Source organism: Haemaphysalis longicornis, unplaced genomic scaffold (genome assembly GCF_048455015.1).
Source record: "Haemaphysalis longicornis isolate Haplotype H1 unplaced genomic scaffold, Haemaphysalis longicornis Haplotype H1 scaffold_14, whole genome shotgun sequence".
Lineage (NCBI taxonomy): Eukaryota > Metazoa > Arthropoda > Arachnida > Ixodida > Ixodidae > Haemaphysalis > Haemaphysalis longicornis.
This window is the reverse complement of record NW_027526245.1, coordinates 19,645,456-19,663,293: the sequence shown is the minus strand read 5'-3', so window position 1 is coordinate 19,663,293 and position 17,838 is coordinate 19,645,456. Positions and strand designations below refer to the sequence as shown.

At 51.0% G+C, this 17,838-nt stretch overlaps 1 protein-coding gene across 1 annotated transcript in view; it reads right to left on the bottom strand.

Moving 5' to 3' along the window:
• Positions 1 to 17,838, bottom strand: part of LOC144165177 (glutathione hydrolase-like YwrD proenzyme) — a 118,058-nt gene that overhangs the window by 13,449 nt on the left and 86,771 nt on the right. Inside the window, exon 8 of the mRNA XM_077695288.1 lies at positions 13,769 to 13,925. Coding sequence (XP_077551414.1) covers positions 13,769 to 13,925 — 157 coding nt within the window. The remainder of the gene's footprint in view (positions 1 to 13,768; positions 13,926 to 17,838) is intronic.

Genomic DNA, 17,838 nt, shown 5'->3' with positions numbered 1-17,838 from the left:
AATGCACTTCTTAAGCGACCCTGAACCTGCGTCCACCGGCGATGTCCGCGCTCGTGCGAATGCACATGGCACATACCCACGTGGGGGATTGGCCAGGAATCTCCTCGTCTTCCTTGGCAACGGGGGGAGATGGGCGCGCGCTGCCTGGCCGCTGACACGGCACATACCCACGTGGGGGATTGGCCAGGAATCGGGCGTGAGAAGGGCTAATGCACCCGCTTAAAGGAGTACTGACACGAAATTTCAAAGCTGAGATCCGCTCTAGCAATCAAGTACAACGACAACACAAATAGGTGTCTGTGAATAAATGCATCTTTCTTTCTTTGTAGTTGTGTGTGTGTGTGTGATCTCTCTTTCGCGAACATTACCGAACCGCGCAAATTCAACTCGTGCATTCGCACTTTCACATTCTTCCCCTCGGGGAAATGCGGGGAATTTTTTTAAGAAGAAATCAAGCAAGGAGGAAAGCATGAAGCGTTTTCTGCGTGTCGGAGCGCTCCGCACACTCGCCGGCCGAGCACTCCCGTGCGGCACACGATGCGGTTCGAACCGCACATGCCGCGGCACCAACAGCTCTTCGCTGCTGTTAAGAAACAAGGCAGCCGCGAAAAGCAAGGTAAACGTGCAAGAGAGGATGATAGTGGGGTGAAAAATTGTGCTAGGGATTGTCATCCAAGGAGATTTCGAAAGAGGTTATCGAATTTGTATCGCGATGCGGAGCGCCGACCGGTCGCGGAGGCTCGTCGACGGCAGCAAACGAACCTGCCCGAGCACGAGATGCGGCGAGAGGCCGATAAGGTTCCTCACGCGAGAAAGGGGATGATAGTGCGGTGAAAACTGTGTTAAGGATAGTCATTCACAATTGTAGTGATAGCGGCGACCAACTATCTCCCTTGGTGCTAAGCCTAAAGTTCCCAACATCAGCGGCGATCCGTGCAACCTGAGCCGGCTGGAGCTGTTGGGGAAGGCGCTCTAAAGCTCGTCGGGGACCAGCGTGCTGCGATTGAGTTCCTCTACCTTTTGGGAGGCGACCAACGTTCAACTCCCCTATTCTAAAACATGCGAATGTGCAGCAATGCCACGTTCCGCTGACCGGCCGAGCAGCGACCCGGCACCAGCACCTCTGCGCGACGCGGCGACCGGCGGCGGCCGCGCTGCCTGTGCGCATCGCAGGCCGCTGCACAGAGCTTGTTACCGCCTGTTCAAATGTAAAAACAAAGTTCCACACTCGAGGATGGGGATGATGGTGGGTTGAAAAATTGCGCTAGGAATTGTGACTAACACTGGTAGTGAAAGCGGCGAACCAATATCTGCGCAACTTCCTTGCACCCGACAAACAAGTCGGCCGTGAGTCGTCGGGGAAGAACCCCTTTCTAAAGCTCGCCGCGAGCGAACCTGTTGAGTTTATACTTCCCTCAGGCTCTCCTATTCTAAGGAAAGATTGTGTGAGCCCTCCATTCACCAGAGGACCTTCTGGCCCGTATCTGAACGGGAACAGAATGAGATCTTCAGGCCAAGCGGTCAACGCAGCGCCGGCACTTCCGAGTATGATCTCATCTGCCGCCAGCCAATCGCGAAAGGCAGCCAGGGCTCTCACCGCGCCTGCGGGCAGGGGTCGTTTGTTTTGACGAAAAAAGATGGTTTGGTATTTACACATAAAACAAACATGTTTTTCGAATTCAGCGTGAAGAAAACCATAAGGTAATGCCCCCATCAAAGTTTTTTTGAAAAGCTCTTCACCAGCCCTCTAACTTTCCTTCACAGTTTGCAGTCTTCCGCAAAGTAAGATCGGTATCTAAAGGGGGAGGAGTAATCATAGCGGTTAAACAAGAATTCCAACCGTCAGTTATCGCCTACGATTCGTCCATCGAAGTAATTTGGGTTACTGCGCAGTGAGCTCACATCAATATCGTTATCGATGCCTGCAACCGACCCTCCGATAGCGGACCAGACTTTGCCGACTTGCTGAATGATTCGCTTGAGTATGTGTATACCATTATGCAAATTTTGTTCTTGTTCTGGGCGGTGACTTCAGCTACCCTGGCATAAATTGGTCGTCTTGTATCGGCAGTAACAGCTCCCACCATCATGAATGCTTGCGTTTTCTACGTTTGGCACACGTCCATTTCACGACCCAGTTAGTAACAGACCCTACACGTGGCGATAACATTTTCGATTTCTTTTCACTGAAAATTCTGAGAAAGCTTTTACCCACGAGCTTGAGGAAATTAGCGACCATGGAGTTGTCCACTGTTCACTATCTCTACCACGCGACGACAAATCAAATCAAAGGTAACTAAACAGTTATTGAACTACGTACGCGCCGACATCGACAAGATGAACCGTATGCTAGATGACTTTACACCCACATTTGATTGATTGATTGTGGGGTTTAACGCGCCGACGCTATGCCGGCGACGAGGCGCGCCGTAGTGGAGGGCTCCGGATTAATTTTGACCATCTGGGGATCTTTATCGTGCGCCGAAATCTCGTACACACGGGAGTTTTTGCTTTCCGCCTCCGTCAGAAAAGCGGCCGCCGCGGCCGGGAATCGAACCCGCGACCTCGTGCTCAGCAGCGCAACGCCTTAGCCACTGAGCCACCTCGGCGGGTTTACATCGCAGGTTTCGAACATCGCACTGCAAGTGAAAATTGGCTTCAATTCCGCGAAACACTAAAGAAATAGAAGAATACTGCGTCCCGAAACTAACAATCAGCACTAAAAAAACGACCCGTGGTTCACACACGATGTAAAAAGATCCTTAAATAGGAAGAAACGAGCATGTAAAAAAGGCTACGTAAATAATGCTCCAGAAGATTGGCTTAATTATAAAAATCTTTCAAAACAAACTGACGGCTCATTACAAGAGGCCAAGGATAAATATTTTAACTGCACTTTACACAATATTTTAACTGCACTTGTTGACAACTGATCCCCAATAATTCCTTGGCCTCTTGTAATGAGCCGTCAGTTTGTTTTGAAACATTTTTATAATTAAGCCAATCTTCTGGAGCATTATTTACGTAGCCTTTTTTAAATGCTCGTTTCTTCCTATTTAAGGATCTTTTTACATCGTGTGTGAACCACGGGTCGTTTTTTTAGTGCTGATTGTTAGTTTCGGGACGCAGTATTCTTCTATTTTTTTAGTGTTTCGCGGAATTGAAGTGCATCGAAGGGGTGCTCTCCACAGTCGACCCTTCTGAGTCAACTGTACCGAGTGATCAAGGCGAGGCTCTTTCGCTACAGGAAAGCGCTGAATGCTTCAACAAGCATTGTGCGTCTGAATTCACGGAAAAGCTTCCACTTGACTCACTGACAGTGACACAACCTAACATTCACGACCTTTTTTCTTCAATTACAATAACTGGAAATGGTGTTGCATCAGCTATACGACTTCCATGTGAGACTAGCCCGGGGCCCGACGATATTAGTGCAGAACTACCTGCCACAAATCAGCTTACCTATCGTCACAGATTTTTCAGCAATAGCTCGACACGGGTTGTCTAGCGGAAGACTGGAAATGCGCCATTGTTAAACCCATATTCAAATCCACCCAAAAGTCATGTCCCAACAACTAACGTCCAATCTCTCTAACCTGTATTTCTTGCAAGCTATTAGAACACATTATTTATTGGAAAATTATTTTTCATTTGAACAGAAACAACATTCTCATCCAAAATCAACACGGTTTTCGGGAAAAACGTTCTTGCAACACTCAACTGTTTGAATTTTTGGCAGACTTGCATAAATCGATGCATGGCTCTGCTCCTACAGATGCTATTTTTCTCGACCTTTCAAACTCTTTTGATGGTGTCCAACATAACCGATTACTGACCAAAGTCCGCAACCTCCAGCTTGATCAGAAAACAACCAAATGGAATCAAGAGTTCCTCTGTAACCGGTCGCAGTCAGTCAAACTTAACCACAGAATTTCCAGAAAGTGCATAGTAAAGTCCGGAGTACCCCAGGGCTCCGTGATCGGACCGTCATTATTTTTAGTTTGCATTAATGACATTGGACCTAATATAGTTTGTTCCTTACGCCTATTTGCAGATGGTTCCTTGATATATAAGGAGATTACCGAACCGAATGATATTAGAATCCTACAGTCAGATTTGTTAAAACGAACAGAGTGATGCAACTTGTGGCAAAGGGACATCAACGCAGAAAGGAGCAAACACATTAGATTTACTTCCACAGCCAACCCTCCCTCCGGCAGATTTATAGTTAACAACACAGGAATTGAGGCCGTTTCTTTGACAAAATACCTCGGCATTTTCATTAGTTCCGACTTAACCTGTAACAGTCACGTTGAATACATCACCAGCAAATAGTTGAAAAAACTCGGTATTTTGATACCGCGCCTGAGGTGCGCAAACACAGAAACTAAACTTCACGCATATACATCTGTAATCAGGCCTTCACTAGAATACGCGTTAATCATCTGGCATCCGCATACGGCAATATTATCTGGTATGCTAGAATCGGTGCAAAATAAAGCAGCTCGATTTATCACCTCCTGTCATTCTCGCCACCAAAATGCAACATTTCTTTAGCATTCTCCGAACCTTCCATTGCTTGCCCAGCGCAGAAAGTACTCCCGCCTTTATTTTTTTTCCAGAGTTTATATTACAGTGACTCGTCATTTTCTCGAGCATTCAGTACCCCGGCTCCCTATGTTTCTGTTCGCGTCGGTCATGCACGTAAAGTCGATCCCATACACTCACGCACTAAGAAAGATCAATATTCACCACTTTTGTTTTCCATAAACGAGTGGAACGCATTACCCTCAAACATCGTCGCTATTACAGTATCCTTGCTTTTCCAATCTTCCGATCTGGCAATCCACCAAAATTATCCGGTTCAGGAAACGCTAAGGATGGCAAGGGGGGGGAGATACTTCGGTGCGGCCTCTTTTCAGGGACCGATCACGTTTGGGGGGGGGGGGGATTAGGAAATACCATATTTCATAGCATATAATCAGGGGACGGGGGTACTTTCTACGCTTGGGTTACCCTCATATCGAGAGAGGTCGCGGAGCTCCCTGCCTGGTAAACAGACAGGGAGCCCATCCACCGGAGATTGACCTGGGCTCCGACGGATGCAGAGCATCCGTCGGAGATGCAGAGCATCTCATTCACTCGCCTTGTCCCTCCGGCGTCGTCGTCGGCGTCGTCCGCCCCTCCCCCATTCTCCTCGCCGCGCCAGCTGCGCTCTCCACCGCTCACCCCTCTCATCTCCGATAGCGAACACTCTCTCGCGAGGGGCATTGGATTGGATTCGATTGGATTGGCTTTGATTGGATTGGATTAAAGTGGATTGTGTTGGATTGTGTTGCGTCATAGCCGCGGCAGACGCGCTGGGGCCGGCGCATGTGTCATACGTGGCGAACGACACGGGCGCGCTGTGCATATAACCGGTGTGCCGTTCTCCGGCGAAGCAATATCCACGCTTGGCTCAAACACCTAGAGTCCACGCCGCTTTACAAGTACGCCAACGTCGTCATCGACCGGGACCGGCTTACGCAGTCCCCTCAACGTTATGCGCGCTATAAAACGCGGTCCCTTCGCCGCTCCGCCTATGCGTCGCATCTAAACAGGGGTTCCCGCGAGGGGAGGTGGGAGTTTTTGGTTTCTGCCCTTCACCTTACACCTCCTAGCCACGGTAGATTACAGCGTGAGGATGGGGACTCGGGGTTCACGGTGTCGCCAGTACCGTCACCAAGATTATTCAAGGTGCCCCGTGCGGGGAGCGTAAGCGACCATTTTGTCCGGTTGCGAGCTGCGGTGTAGATGGCATAGTTGGGCGCGTTGAGGACGTTGCTTCGATTGAGGTGTGCGTTGCGTATGGTGTGGGAGCCGTTCGTCTTTTCGTTTAGCGTGCGGTGGCGCGGCGTTGTCGTAGGGTGGAGTGGCTGATCGTCAAAATAGTTGCGGCCCCGTGCTCGCTTTTTCCGTTCTTGCCTCGGAAGTGAAGCCGCTGAGGTGGGGAAGCCGGCCTAGATCGTCCCACATTTCTTGGTGTGACCTCATCGGTAGGGCATTTGATGCATTCGTTTGGATCGGGCTTATTCGTTGTCGTTCTTGCCATGTCCGTGTAATCGCTCAAGCTCTCGTCTTTTGCCCGTTGTTTTGAGAATGCTGAGGTCCGTATCTCACCCCTACAAGCAGGCTTACAAGGGTTCTGTTCGTTCCGAGTCCGCTTGTTCGCGTTTACGTCCTCTTGTACGAAATGGTGTTTGTGGGGTGAGCCTCGATCGGAGTTGCGGGTGCCGGGGATCTTGGTCGTTGCGGCTCGAACATGCCGCACGCGCTGGCTGTGTCACTGCTCGTTGAGGGACCTACCTGCACAAGTGTGATGTCGTTTGTTGGCTGGACTCAGGCTGGAGCAGCGGGTGCCGGAGAGCTCTTATTTTCCGGTAGGGTTAAAGGGGTCCTGAAATGCCTTCCGCCGATGCATGGATGTACATGTAACCAAATAAAGCAATGTATTAGCAATCTCCTCCTGCAAGAATTTTGTTAAAGCGATGAGCATTAGCTGAGAAATCGTAAATCAAAAACCGCGAATTATCGTCGCGCCGTATTTCCTCCTCCTTTCAACTGTTTCTTCGCTGTTGGCCTCCCCTCCCATGATGCTCCGCTCCTCAGCGGTGACGTACTTCCGCTATTGCGCTCCCACATACTGCCGTCTGCTACGGGCCAGCTCTTTCGGCTTTTTCATCTCTGTAGACACCATGGACACAGGCTGGAAAAGCGAACGAATGACCTGGCCGCATGTGTGCGGCCTGGCCTTGCCCTTTCGCGGTGTACGTAGCTGCAGGGCTGCAGTTGGTATCGGCGGCGAACTCGCAGCCGCGTGGGGAGAATCGTGCGCTCGTTCCCTTTGGTGCACCGCGCACTGTTTATCCAAAAAGCGGGGTCTCAGATGTGGCCCCGCTGGTGCCGGGTGTATTTTGCGGTGGTTGTAATTCCTACTACCGGCGGCATGTGAAAAAAGACATTTTCAACAGACACAGAACCCGTGCACAAAACGCGCCGGATCGGATCGCTTTATCAGCGGCGATGAACGTGAAGGCGAAGAGCAAACCAACGCTGCACTCGATCAGCGAGAACCCGTGTTCTGACAAGCTGCACCCATGTGTTGCATTCAACACTGACGGGAAAGCGTTTGTTTGCACTTGTTTGGATAGTCGTAAAATGTCCAAACACTCCGGCACTCCGCTAGCAGATCAGCCGGCGAGACATTTCGGAAAACATTTGACAGATGGCGCCGTATGCATTAGTGTGTCGCTACGCAAAACTGATGAGACGCTCTACTAAAACTCCCATCGCGGTGTCACGTAGCGGGACGCAAAAATTTAGCGTTTAGCGTATGCAAAGGCCACAAACGCTGTACTAAAACTCTATTAGCAGCAAAATAGCGTGCGTATGTGAAACCGCTTGCGTTTACAAAGCTGCACGCCGAGCGCGTACGTTTCAAACTATAGTGACATCGTTTAAATACACTGGCAAGCACAGTGCAACGTAGTCAGATATCAACCGTATGCTCAGGCGACAAGCAAGAGCTTGTTTTATGTGGGGCGGAGATTGCGCATAAAGGCCCGTTCGCACTTGCGACGAAAGCGAGTGAGAGCGGCAGGAATTCCGTCGCTTTGTCGCGCGACGATCGTTTTTGTCGAATGGTCGGGACAAATTTTGGTTGCGCGACAGAATTCCCGTCGCTTTCGCTCGCTTTCGTCGCAAGCGGGAATGGAAAGTTCTGCCGCGCTGCCGTCTGCTACGCAGCTCGGAGGTAACCGCGCGATCTGCTCGGGCCGGATGAACGCGCACACTCCCGCACGGCAGCGCCCCAAGCGCAGACGGCCGCGTACATCGCTCCCGGCGCCCGCCTGGAGCCCGCCCTCGGCACACTAGCCAGTATATTTCAGGCACTATAATGGAGGAAAGATTTTTTGCTTCCGATGAACCTAGTTCTTTGCCCCTGTGTTTTTAAATACTTGAAGTGGTTAGCACGTCGTCCTCACGCAGCTCTGTATCGTCGTAGCATCGCTGATTGTCCGAACGAAGCTTGCAGCTAAGCCAATGCAGCGACCGAAGCTGTGTGTGTGTGTCTGTGTGTGTGCATCGCCTCCTGTGTGTTGTGGACGCGTTCGTTTCGCGATGAAATGCGACATTGTACTTCTGCGGGTGGATAGTGCTTCCGATGGTCTGGATTATCTTTCTCGAACGACGTACCACTCAACCTCGCATGGGGTATGTGCAGTGTGCCTGGCTAAAAGCCTTCTCGCTTGCGCGCCAGAGTTGTGACTTGCTGCTCGTCCCCGCAAACCGGGTGTGAGGTGAGTGCCGTATTTACGACGGGCAGGAGGAGGCAACTCATCGTCTGTCAATCGCGGTTCAGACTTGCAACGCATGTTGTGACGTTGCGTTCGTTCGAAACGCATCTCTGGATTGTTTTGAAGTTGAATAAAATGTACGCGTCAAACCCGGGCATTCAGCTCAGGGCGTTCTCTGCGATTGCATCAAAGAAGTGCCACGGGACTTTCTTTATGGTACGTACTCACGTAAGATAAAATCCACGTCGTGTTATGGCCGTGTTGCATTCAATACAAACGGTTAAGCGTTTGTTTACACTTGTTTCGTTTGTCGTAAAATGTCAAAGCACTCCGGCACTCCGCTGGCAGATCAGCCGGCGAGCCGACGCTGAGCAGACGACTCATCTCTTTGCCGGAAGTGCGTGAAAAAGCCGCCCAATAGCAGGATGTCTAGCTCATGACGAACATCTGGGAATCGATGATGTAGACATGTGAAGATGGCGGCGTCCAAAAACACGAAGGAAAGGGTGAGAAAAAAGCGACAAACTTTGCAATAAAAGTGTGAGCTTTCCGCTGCGCGTAAAAGAGTAATACTTGGCACAGGTGACGTTGGCGACCCAATCTAGCGATTGCGCTAGTTCATTTAGTGTGCTCAAAATGCCTTTCAGGGCCCCTTTAAAGCACGTGCCCTAGGTGTTTTGTTGCTTGTGTCAATGTTAACTTTTGCGATTGTGACGTTCGCTTGCCAAGTCTAGATAGCAGCAGCGCGAGCGGATGATGTTGCGAATGGCGTTACTTTTTGTGTGTGCTGGCTCGGTCGCGTTGCGTGCGCCAGGCGTTTCCTTCGCTGTGGTACGCTCGGCCAGTCCGGGTTGGATGTCGTCCATCACCTCTGCTGCGCTTCGAGCGCTGTGCGTCTCGTTTGTCGTGGGAAACCATGGAGGAAGAAAAATGTTAGGAGGGAGCATGACGTCAGGCGGCACAGCTTTGGCAAGCCAACCTCCTCTGACGCCGCATTCTCCTCTCCTCGGGCTCCTCCCGCGCAATGCATTATGGAAGATGCACCATTCTCGGGCCCGCGGTAGCATTTAGTGGCTCCGGCTGGCTGCCGGTGGAGGAGGAGGCGAGTGGCGTTGCCGAAGGCGCCGTACGCGATTTTTCGCCAGCGTTGCGCTCCCACCCTCGTATCCTGGAAGTACTGTCGCTGTTCACAGCGACACGATACGTAGATCCCATGCTCACGGAGCACCCTCACGAGCTGCGAGCCGAATTTGACGCTTACCGCTGGAACCACGACCGGCTTTGCTCGAACGCGCCGCTGTAAACACTCACAAGCACGGAGCGGCGTGTTTGCCAGGTGTGCTTTGACGATTGCGTTTCCAATTTTGCTGGGAGTTATCGCGCCACCTTCCCTTTACATCATAGCGCCGTAACGAGTGTCCCAGCAGCTGAGAGGTTGTGCGAGAAGCTTTGGTTTCGCTCGCGTGCGCATTTGCATACATTCGCCTTATCGGTGCTCCGGCATGGTGGCACGTTGTACATGCCACAATTGTCGTGACGATGTCTGTTTTGCGTTGCTGTCTCCTTCAGTGCATTAGAAAAGAAAAGGTGCAGAATCACTGACGTTGGGTGCGGGCGCGGGAAGAACAGATCATTTTCCGCCTCGCGTCGCAGGCAGAACGCGGGCTGGTTGTCCGAGTACTGCTCAATCCGTGCGATAGGTATATGGGTAACGAACGCTAAATTACGCCTGGGAGGTGAAAATATAAAATTACCAGAATCAAGGAAGTGAGGTGTGTTTGTGAAATAAAATGTGAGGCACGGATGTCGTACTCTGACATCTCCGCTTTTGCACTGCGGCGGAACACGACACTTCGACTGCGGCGCACTTCGACGGATCCCAGAGCTCAATAAATAAAGATGTTTTCTGTCTCTCCCGTCCGAACACTTTGCCTGCACGATCAGCCGGCTGCGCGTTTAGGGTTGCAGGCAGCGCTGCGCGCAACGCCCGGACGGGGACTCGTCGCCGAAACCCGAATACCCGGACACGCGGCCCGGCAACCAAACGGAACGACGCAGCATAGCGCGGGCAGGTGGACGGCCGCGTGAGGCGCAAAGAACTACCGCTTGCCTATCACGTGAGGCAGAGCATCTCCCATCAGTCTTTCCTTTTTATTTTTTATGACTAGGCTTCACGATAGTCACGTGACGCTCCCTCCTTAACTTTTCTTTCCTCCATGTGGGAAACTCCTCCCCTAACCTTGGTGCGCTGTCGTTCGCCACGTATGACGCGTTTCGTGCACCGTGCGTCTCGCTCGTCGTGGCCATGTCCACCAATCCGGGTGCGATGTCATTGGTTGCGTGGACCGGGGCCGGGACAGCACGTGCGGGAAATGTCGTACGTCCTGGCACCGTTGCGTTTCGCGCTTTTAGTGTTTCATTCGTGGAGGTCTGGGTCGGAAGAGCGGGTGCCGGGCACGTTCTGCGTTCTGGATCGTGCACGCTGCGTACGTTGCGCGTCTCGTTGCTTGTTTCTGAAAAGACCTAAGCGTGGGTTATGTGGCTCGTCGATTGGTTCGGCGTCAGAGACGGGTTTTTCGGTACCTCACTAAAACGGTACGCCAATAGTGTATTCACAGGTCCTTGGACAGCGCGGCGGCGACGACTCCATGTTTGAGGTTGCCATCCGCCGCGCGGGCAGCGCGATTCCCGACGCGAAACGTGGTTTGTGGCGTGGTGCAGGCAAGAACGTTCGTGTGGATGATTTTTTTTTCTTCGTGATTCATGGGTTTGTGAATGCGTTGTCGTATCGAGTAGCTAGCATTGTTTTCGCTGTATTCTGGATGGGCTGTTCACGTCTCATACAACCGCAGACCCGAAGACGGCCACACGACGAAATCAGGCGCGCCGGGATTTTTTCTTTCGCTGTATCGAAGCGGCGGCTAGGGCAGTGCTCGAAGGCTGTCTGTCTTCATTCGACGAATTCGCAAAGAAGTTATCGAAAATATGGCTAATCAGTACCGACTCCGTTGGAGCCCGTTTCATTCAGGTGGGCCCGGGACCATGAGCGTCAGAGCTTTCACCTCACACCTCGCAACATGTTAGAAACATACGCAGTGCTAAAATGTTCACAAGTTAAGGTAGCCGGCGTACTTTATGGATGAGACGAACCATACTGGGCGCCCAGCCTCTACATGGCTACTTCGAATGTTGAGGTGGACGCACGCGTACATGAAATGTCGCTTCCCAGGTAATTGCGGGAATCCAATTCTTCTTCGTCAGCTTCGACTGTTCTATAATGACCAAGCGTGGTACGTGATCAGACACTAAAGCTTGACGCTGGGTACACAGTTCGACTACTTCAAAAACAGCGCAGAGATGCAGGGACCCAACTAGAGCACTCTTTGTCACTTGTCTCTGTGCTGCTTTCGAGTTTCGAAGTAGCCAAAGCGTGTTCCATAGCCTTGTTCTGCTTATAATTTCCACTTCGTCGTTACCGAAAGGAAAAGACTTGAAAATCATCGGTGCGATCTTTGTCGTCGCCACAAATACCTAATTTTATCACGTACTTACCTCGCGATGGTTTCCATCCATGCAGACCCTGTGCGTAATTGTTACGCTTCATTAGGAGCTCAAATAGACGACCTTCGCGCGTTCAACGCACAGAACACTGTCGCCAGAGCACCTCACCGTCTATCATACTCCTCAAGAAGCGTGCAACATGCCTGGGTGGCACGGTAAAACCAGCTCCTCATCTGGCACGCCACCACCACATCAAATATCCTGGCAGCCTTGGGTGAAAAAATTTTCCGAAGTCGAGATCACTCCCCATTACCCCATGCACGCCCCCCCCCCCCCCCTCTCTTTTGCTGCAATAAAGGTTTGAATGAATGAATCAACTCGAGCAGCGGTCGCTTCAAGCAACAGAGGAAATAAGGAAATCGGCGCACGGGGATGACACCGTGATAGTGCGAAATTGCCGAAACGGACCGGGTTATGCACACCGCCGGCCGCACCTGTCAAAACGTCGGACAGTTGCATTCGTCGCTCGAAATCATGCCGTCTTCAAGCACTGTCATGGCTATCACTTCAAAACCGAAAAAAAAAAAAAAAAATACCCGGCGCATTTGCTTTCGTCGTTCGGCCTGCTTCGGGTCTGCCGTTGTAGGAACGTGAACAGCGCATCCAGAATTTCGCAGCGAAAACAATGCTAACTACTTGATACGACAAGGCATTCTCAAACCTACGACTCACACAGAAAGAACACCGTCCACACGAACGTTCTTGCCAGCACCATGCTGCACACCACGTATCGCGTCGAGAAACGCGCTGCCCGCGCGGCGGAGTGCACCCTCACAGATGGCGCCGTCGCTGCCACGCAGGTAGCACCACCGCGCGGTCCAAACACCCTATCAAACGAAAGTTCCTGAATGGCAACAAGTAGGCAATTTATCAGCACAAAAACTGTCTACGAATCTGTGCATCTAAATGTCATCCCCTGCCGCGTAACGCTCCTCGTCGCGTAACGAGGCGCACGATCATGTGCGCCACGTGAAGAGCGACTGGCATCATCCAGGGCTTGCGCTCCGTAAGGAGCTCGTAAAAGATACAAGGAAACAATAACGAGGGTTTTCGAGCTTGCGCCTCGTGAGGAGCGTCCGACGTCGGCCAGGTCAAGTTAACCTTGCGGAACACACTGTCCAGCGTTAGTTATGTCATCTCTCGCGTGCTGTTCTCTCTGCCAGTTCTCGCGCGTTCTCGCCTGAAGTGGGGAGCACAGCCGCCGAGTTCGCGAAGCCGGCTGCCGTGCGTGCTAGCGCCTGCTAGCGCGCTCCACGTCGGGAGAGACGTGAAATGCTGCTGCCGGAACGGTCCGGGGGTGCCAGTCATGGAGAACTTTCTGCGGCAAGTTCTAAAATCCATGGGAGGGGCGTCAGCCGGACCTCTGACGAACGGAGAGGGGACGCCAGCTCTGCTGTTTCTCCAACCCTGCACCACTAGTGCAAGCTCCGACAATTTTCTGCTTTTGGTTGAAATGTTGGTTTAACGCGTTTCTTTGCGATCGCAAAAGTTACTCCCACTTCTATGCTTCATTACGAGAATAGTGCAAACCATCATAATCATCATCATCATTATCATCACACCCTATCTACGCCCACAGCAGGGCAAAGGCCCCTCCCCAGACCTCCAATTATCCCGGTGCTGTGCTAACTGCGACCAATTTATCCCCGCAAACTTCTCGATCTCATCTGCCCATCTAACTTTCTGCCGCCCCCTGCCACGCTTCCCTTCTCTAGGGATCCACTCTGTTACCCAAGTTAATGACCAACGGTTATCTTACCTTCGCATTACATGCCCCTACCCACGTCTATTCTTCTCGATAGAGGCGCGTCACCGGTGAGGGATGGCGATCAACTCAAGATGCTTGCACGCACACGCGGCCGCCCTCTCACCTGGCTGTCCCAGCAGGAGCCTCGAGCGACGATGTGAGCCATGCTGGACGTGCAGCGCGCCAGGCCGCCCAGACGGCGCGGATGCAAGCGGTGGCCTCTCCGGCGGAGCTCGTTCGCCGCGTCCTCCGGGAAGCCTTCGTCCAAGACCAGCTCGTCCCTTGACAAAAGAGCAGCCGAAAAGAGCAGATGATGAGCAGCAGACGACAATGCGCAAACGACGACGGATCGCGCTGACCGCACGCGGTCGCACTTTTTTCCTACCCTTGCTTCGAATGCACGCAAAGCACGTGCATGGTGGACATACTGGGCTTCTTCGGCACAAAAAATATCCGTCAGCACCCAAATAAGCACCCAGGCGGTCGAGTTCGGCATGTGGTGGTGATGATGATAATTGCTAGTGGTATCCCCTTTGTAACGTGGTAATGACGTGTCATCTTACCAAAAAAAAAAGCAAATATACCTATGTTTTATACTCTTCGTATAATACTACCGCTGCTTTTAGGGCAGGAAAAAGATACTGAGTTTTTTGCTGCAGGTGGTAGCTGCCCTAAGCAATATTCCCTCCTTTGCATTTCTTCGACCATTATTCTAACCTTTTCGTCGCCTCGACAGCCTTGAAGTTAATTCCCTCTGTGCTACCCTTAAATTCCAGGGCTTCTGGTAGCTGCACATTTCCCCCACGTGGATCTGGATGGATACCCTCACATAGTAACGCTATGTGCCTCATAGTTTTTTTCTTTTACGCAGATCCCGCATACCCCATAATTTTGTGGATACTTCCCCACAAAGCTCTTAGTTCTCAAGCCACCCGCTCTAGCCTCAAAAAGCAAAGCACTGCCCTGGGAATTATCGTAGAAATTGCCCTTTCTGATGTACAATTTCTCATCCCTGTACACCTCTAACGACGTTTTAGCTTCCATTCGTTCTCTCCATTTACTCATTTTTATCCGCCTTGCTTCTTTTTTGGATACCTTGGCTGTCTTTGTTTCTTTGAGTCACCCGAGCCGGCTTTGGGAATTTTCTGAGGAAGGGAATTTATTTTTGCCACAAAATAACTTCACATAAGTTTTCCCCTGTGCACAAGGAGATATACACAAAATTTTCGTCTAAATTAAAGATGTCGACGGGACACGCCTGTGTGATTTCTCGTGAAAACACCCAGCTGTTCTTTCCGTATTTCAGCGTTAGCCCTCTAGTCTTCCTTAGCCCCTTCGTGTCCACGCTTTCCATGTATAGGTACCTAAAATCTTTAGCTGTCCGCCTACATTGATCCATTGCTGTCAGCCTCCGCTCAGCATCCATTGCTGTCACCCCCCCCCCCCCCCCCCTTCCCACTCCCTTCTGTCGGAGAGTCAGGCCACGCCACACAGCGGGGCAACAGGGAAGCACGTTGTGTAGCTCTTTTTGTCAGAAACAGATGGTACCACTGAACGGAAAATCCACAACAATGGGCCAATCGTAGGGGCGTTTTTACTGCGAAGCAATAGGTGTCTAACCATCGCCCCCCACGTTTTCATTCCGGTGAAGCGGATTTACTCGGCGCCTCTCCGGTGCGCCTCCTCGCCACCGTCGACCCGTATTTCACAACTGTTATTCAGTTATGCGCTGAAAAACTCGGCGCAACTGTAAATCCTTCATCAATAGAAAGAGCACATAAAATAGGTAAACACACGGCCTAGAAACCACGCCCATTAATAGTCAAATTCGGCCTTTTTAAAGACAAACAAAGGGTCCTTTTTGATGCGCTGAAACTTAAGGGCACTAATATCTCACTTAGTGAAGACTACTCGAAGAATGTTCGCCAAGAAATGGCAAAACGTTTAGCATATGCCCGAGAAAGCAACAAAAATACACGCTTAGATACAACAAGCGGACGATTCATGGAAAAACCTACATATTTGATGCTACCACTGATGTCGTTAGGGAAGTCACCCGATATCAGTTAACCAGTAGCGAAACCAAATCCAGTTATCGTTCTTTTTAAGTGCGAATGCACTTCTTAAGCGACCCTGAACCTGCGTCCACCGGCGATGTCCGCATAGCATACCCACGTGGGGGATTGTCCAGGAATCTCCTCGTCTTCCTTGGCAACGGGGGGAGATGGGCGCGCGCTGCCTGGCCGCTGACATGGCACATACCCACGTGGGAGATTGGCCAGGAATCGGGCGTGAGAAGGGCTAATGCACCCGCTTAAAGGAGTACTGACACGAAATTTCAAAGCTGAGATCCGCTCTAGCAATCAAGTACAACGACAACACAAATAGGTGTCTGTGAATAAATGCATCTTTCTTTCTTTGTAGTTGTGTGTGTGTGTGTGATCTCTCTTTCGCGAACATTACCGAACCGCGCAAATTCAACTCGTGCATTCGCACTTTCACATTCTTCCCCTCGGGGAAATGCGGGGAATTTTCATCAATTGACCGTCATAAATGTAATCTGGAGAAGCCTCAAAAACAAAATCGTCGTCGAGTTTGATGGATAGGTCAGCATTGTTCAACCAGACATAATACTTGGAACCGAGTCTAGGTTTGATGCCGACGTTTCAGACACTGAGGTTTTTCCAAGTTGTTATATCTCTTATCGGAAAGACCGCAACACACGTGGTAGCGGCGCATCTATTTTAGTCCGTGATACACTTCAGCGCATGGCCCTTCACTTTGCTGACGATGCATCCGAATCAATTTAGTGAACAATATTATTTCCAATGGCGGCAGCTTCGTTGTGGGTGCTTTTTATCGACCGCCAGGATCGAGTAGTATTGAACCGTTGCTGGGGTTGTCACGATCACTGACTGCTGTATCAGCAGGCACGATTCGCTGGGCGGTGATTTTAGCCTACCCGAAGTCACTTGGAGAGACCACCATCCGGTTGAAAATAACCGTTCCGGGATCAATGGTGTTCTTTGTGAAGTAGTTAGAACATTCGACCTTTTTCAATTTGTAGATTTTCCTACACGGTCTGGCCGCTCAGGTGGTAGTATACTTGATTTATTATTCAGCAACCGCAAGGAGTTACTGAAGTAAGCTATAGCAACACCTCGGATTAGCGACCACGATGTGGTGTTAGGTGCGGTAGCAGGTCAGAGTAGAGCACTGCACGGGCAGATTTTTTCCAGCCCGGGCCCGGCCCGGCCCCAAATCGCCATGCTCCGGCCCGCCCGCGCCCCGCCCGGTGTTTTCAAATACGGCCTGTACCCGGCCCGGGCCCGAAAGGTTTGGGCCAGACCCGCCCGGCCCCGCCCGTTTCAGCCAATAATGCCTTGAGCATAAACGAGGGACTGTCCAATCTCCAGTTATTGTGAAGATACCAGGAGCACATAAGATATTTTTTGGAGAATGCTGTGAGAACTTGAGACAACGTCACGATTTTCAGTGGTACTGTGTATACCTTCGGTTAATTACGCCCGTAACACTTTTGCGAAATACTTGCAGGGCAATATTATAAGCGGAGGCATAGGTGCATACACGCAGTGCTAACTACGCAATGTTCTTATTGCATTTAAAAGAATGACTACAACATACAACGCCACACATAAAGTAAAAAAAACGGTGGACATTTATGGTTCAGCTTACATTGATTTCTGACAAACTGGGGCTGTTGAGTAACAACAGCAGAAAATTCTCCTGCAAACTTCGTTTATTGCACAATGCAACGAGAGAGGGAAAAACACGCTGCAACTGCTCCTGGTGGGATTACGCCAGGCTGAGTAGCTGAGACAGGCAGGCATCCGGAGCATCTAAATGCTGCCGCGGGCCTGATGGAGGAGAATTCTCCATGATGACTTGCGCGGGAGGAGCCCGACGAGAGGAGAATGTGGAATCAGAGGAGGTTGGCTTGCCAAAGCTGGGCCGCCTGACTACACGCTCCCCCCTAATATTTTCTTCCTCCATGAATATCACACTACCACAATCGAAGGCTGTTATACCTCTTCGATTTTTTGTGATGATGATGATGTTGGCGTTTAATGGCGCAAGGCCAACGAGGGCAAAGAGCACCAAAACAGTGGTTAGGTATGAAGGATGTAAAGGTAAACTCTAAAATCGTTTAACAAAACAAAAGTGAAATCAGTA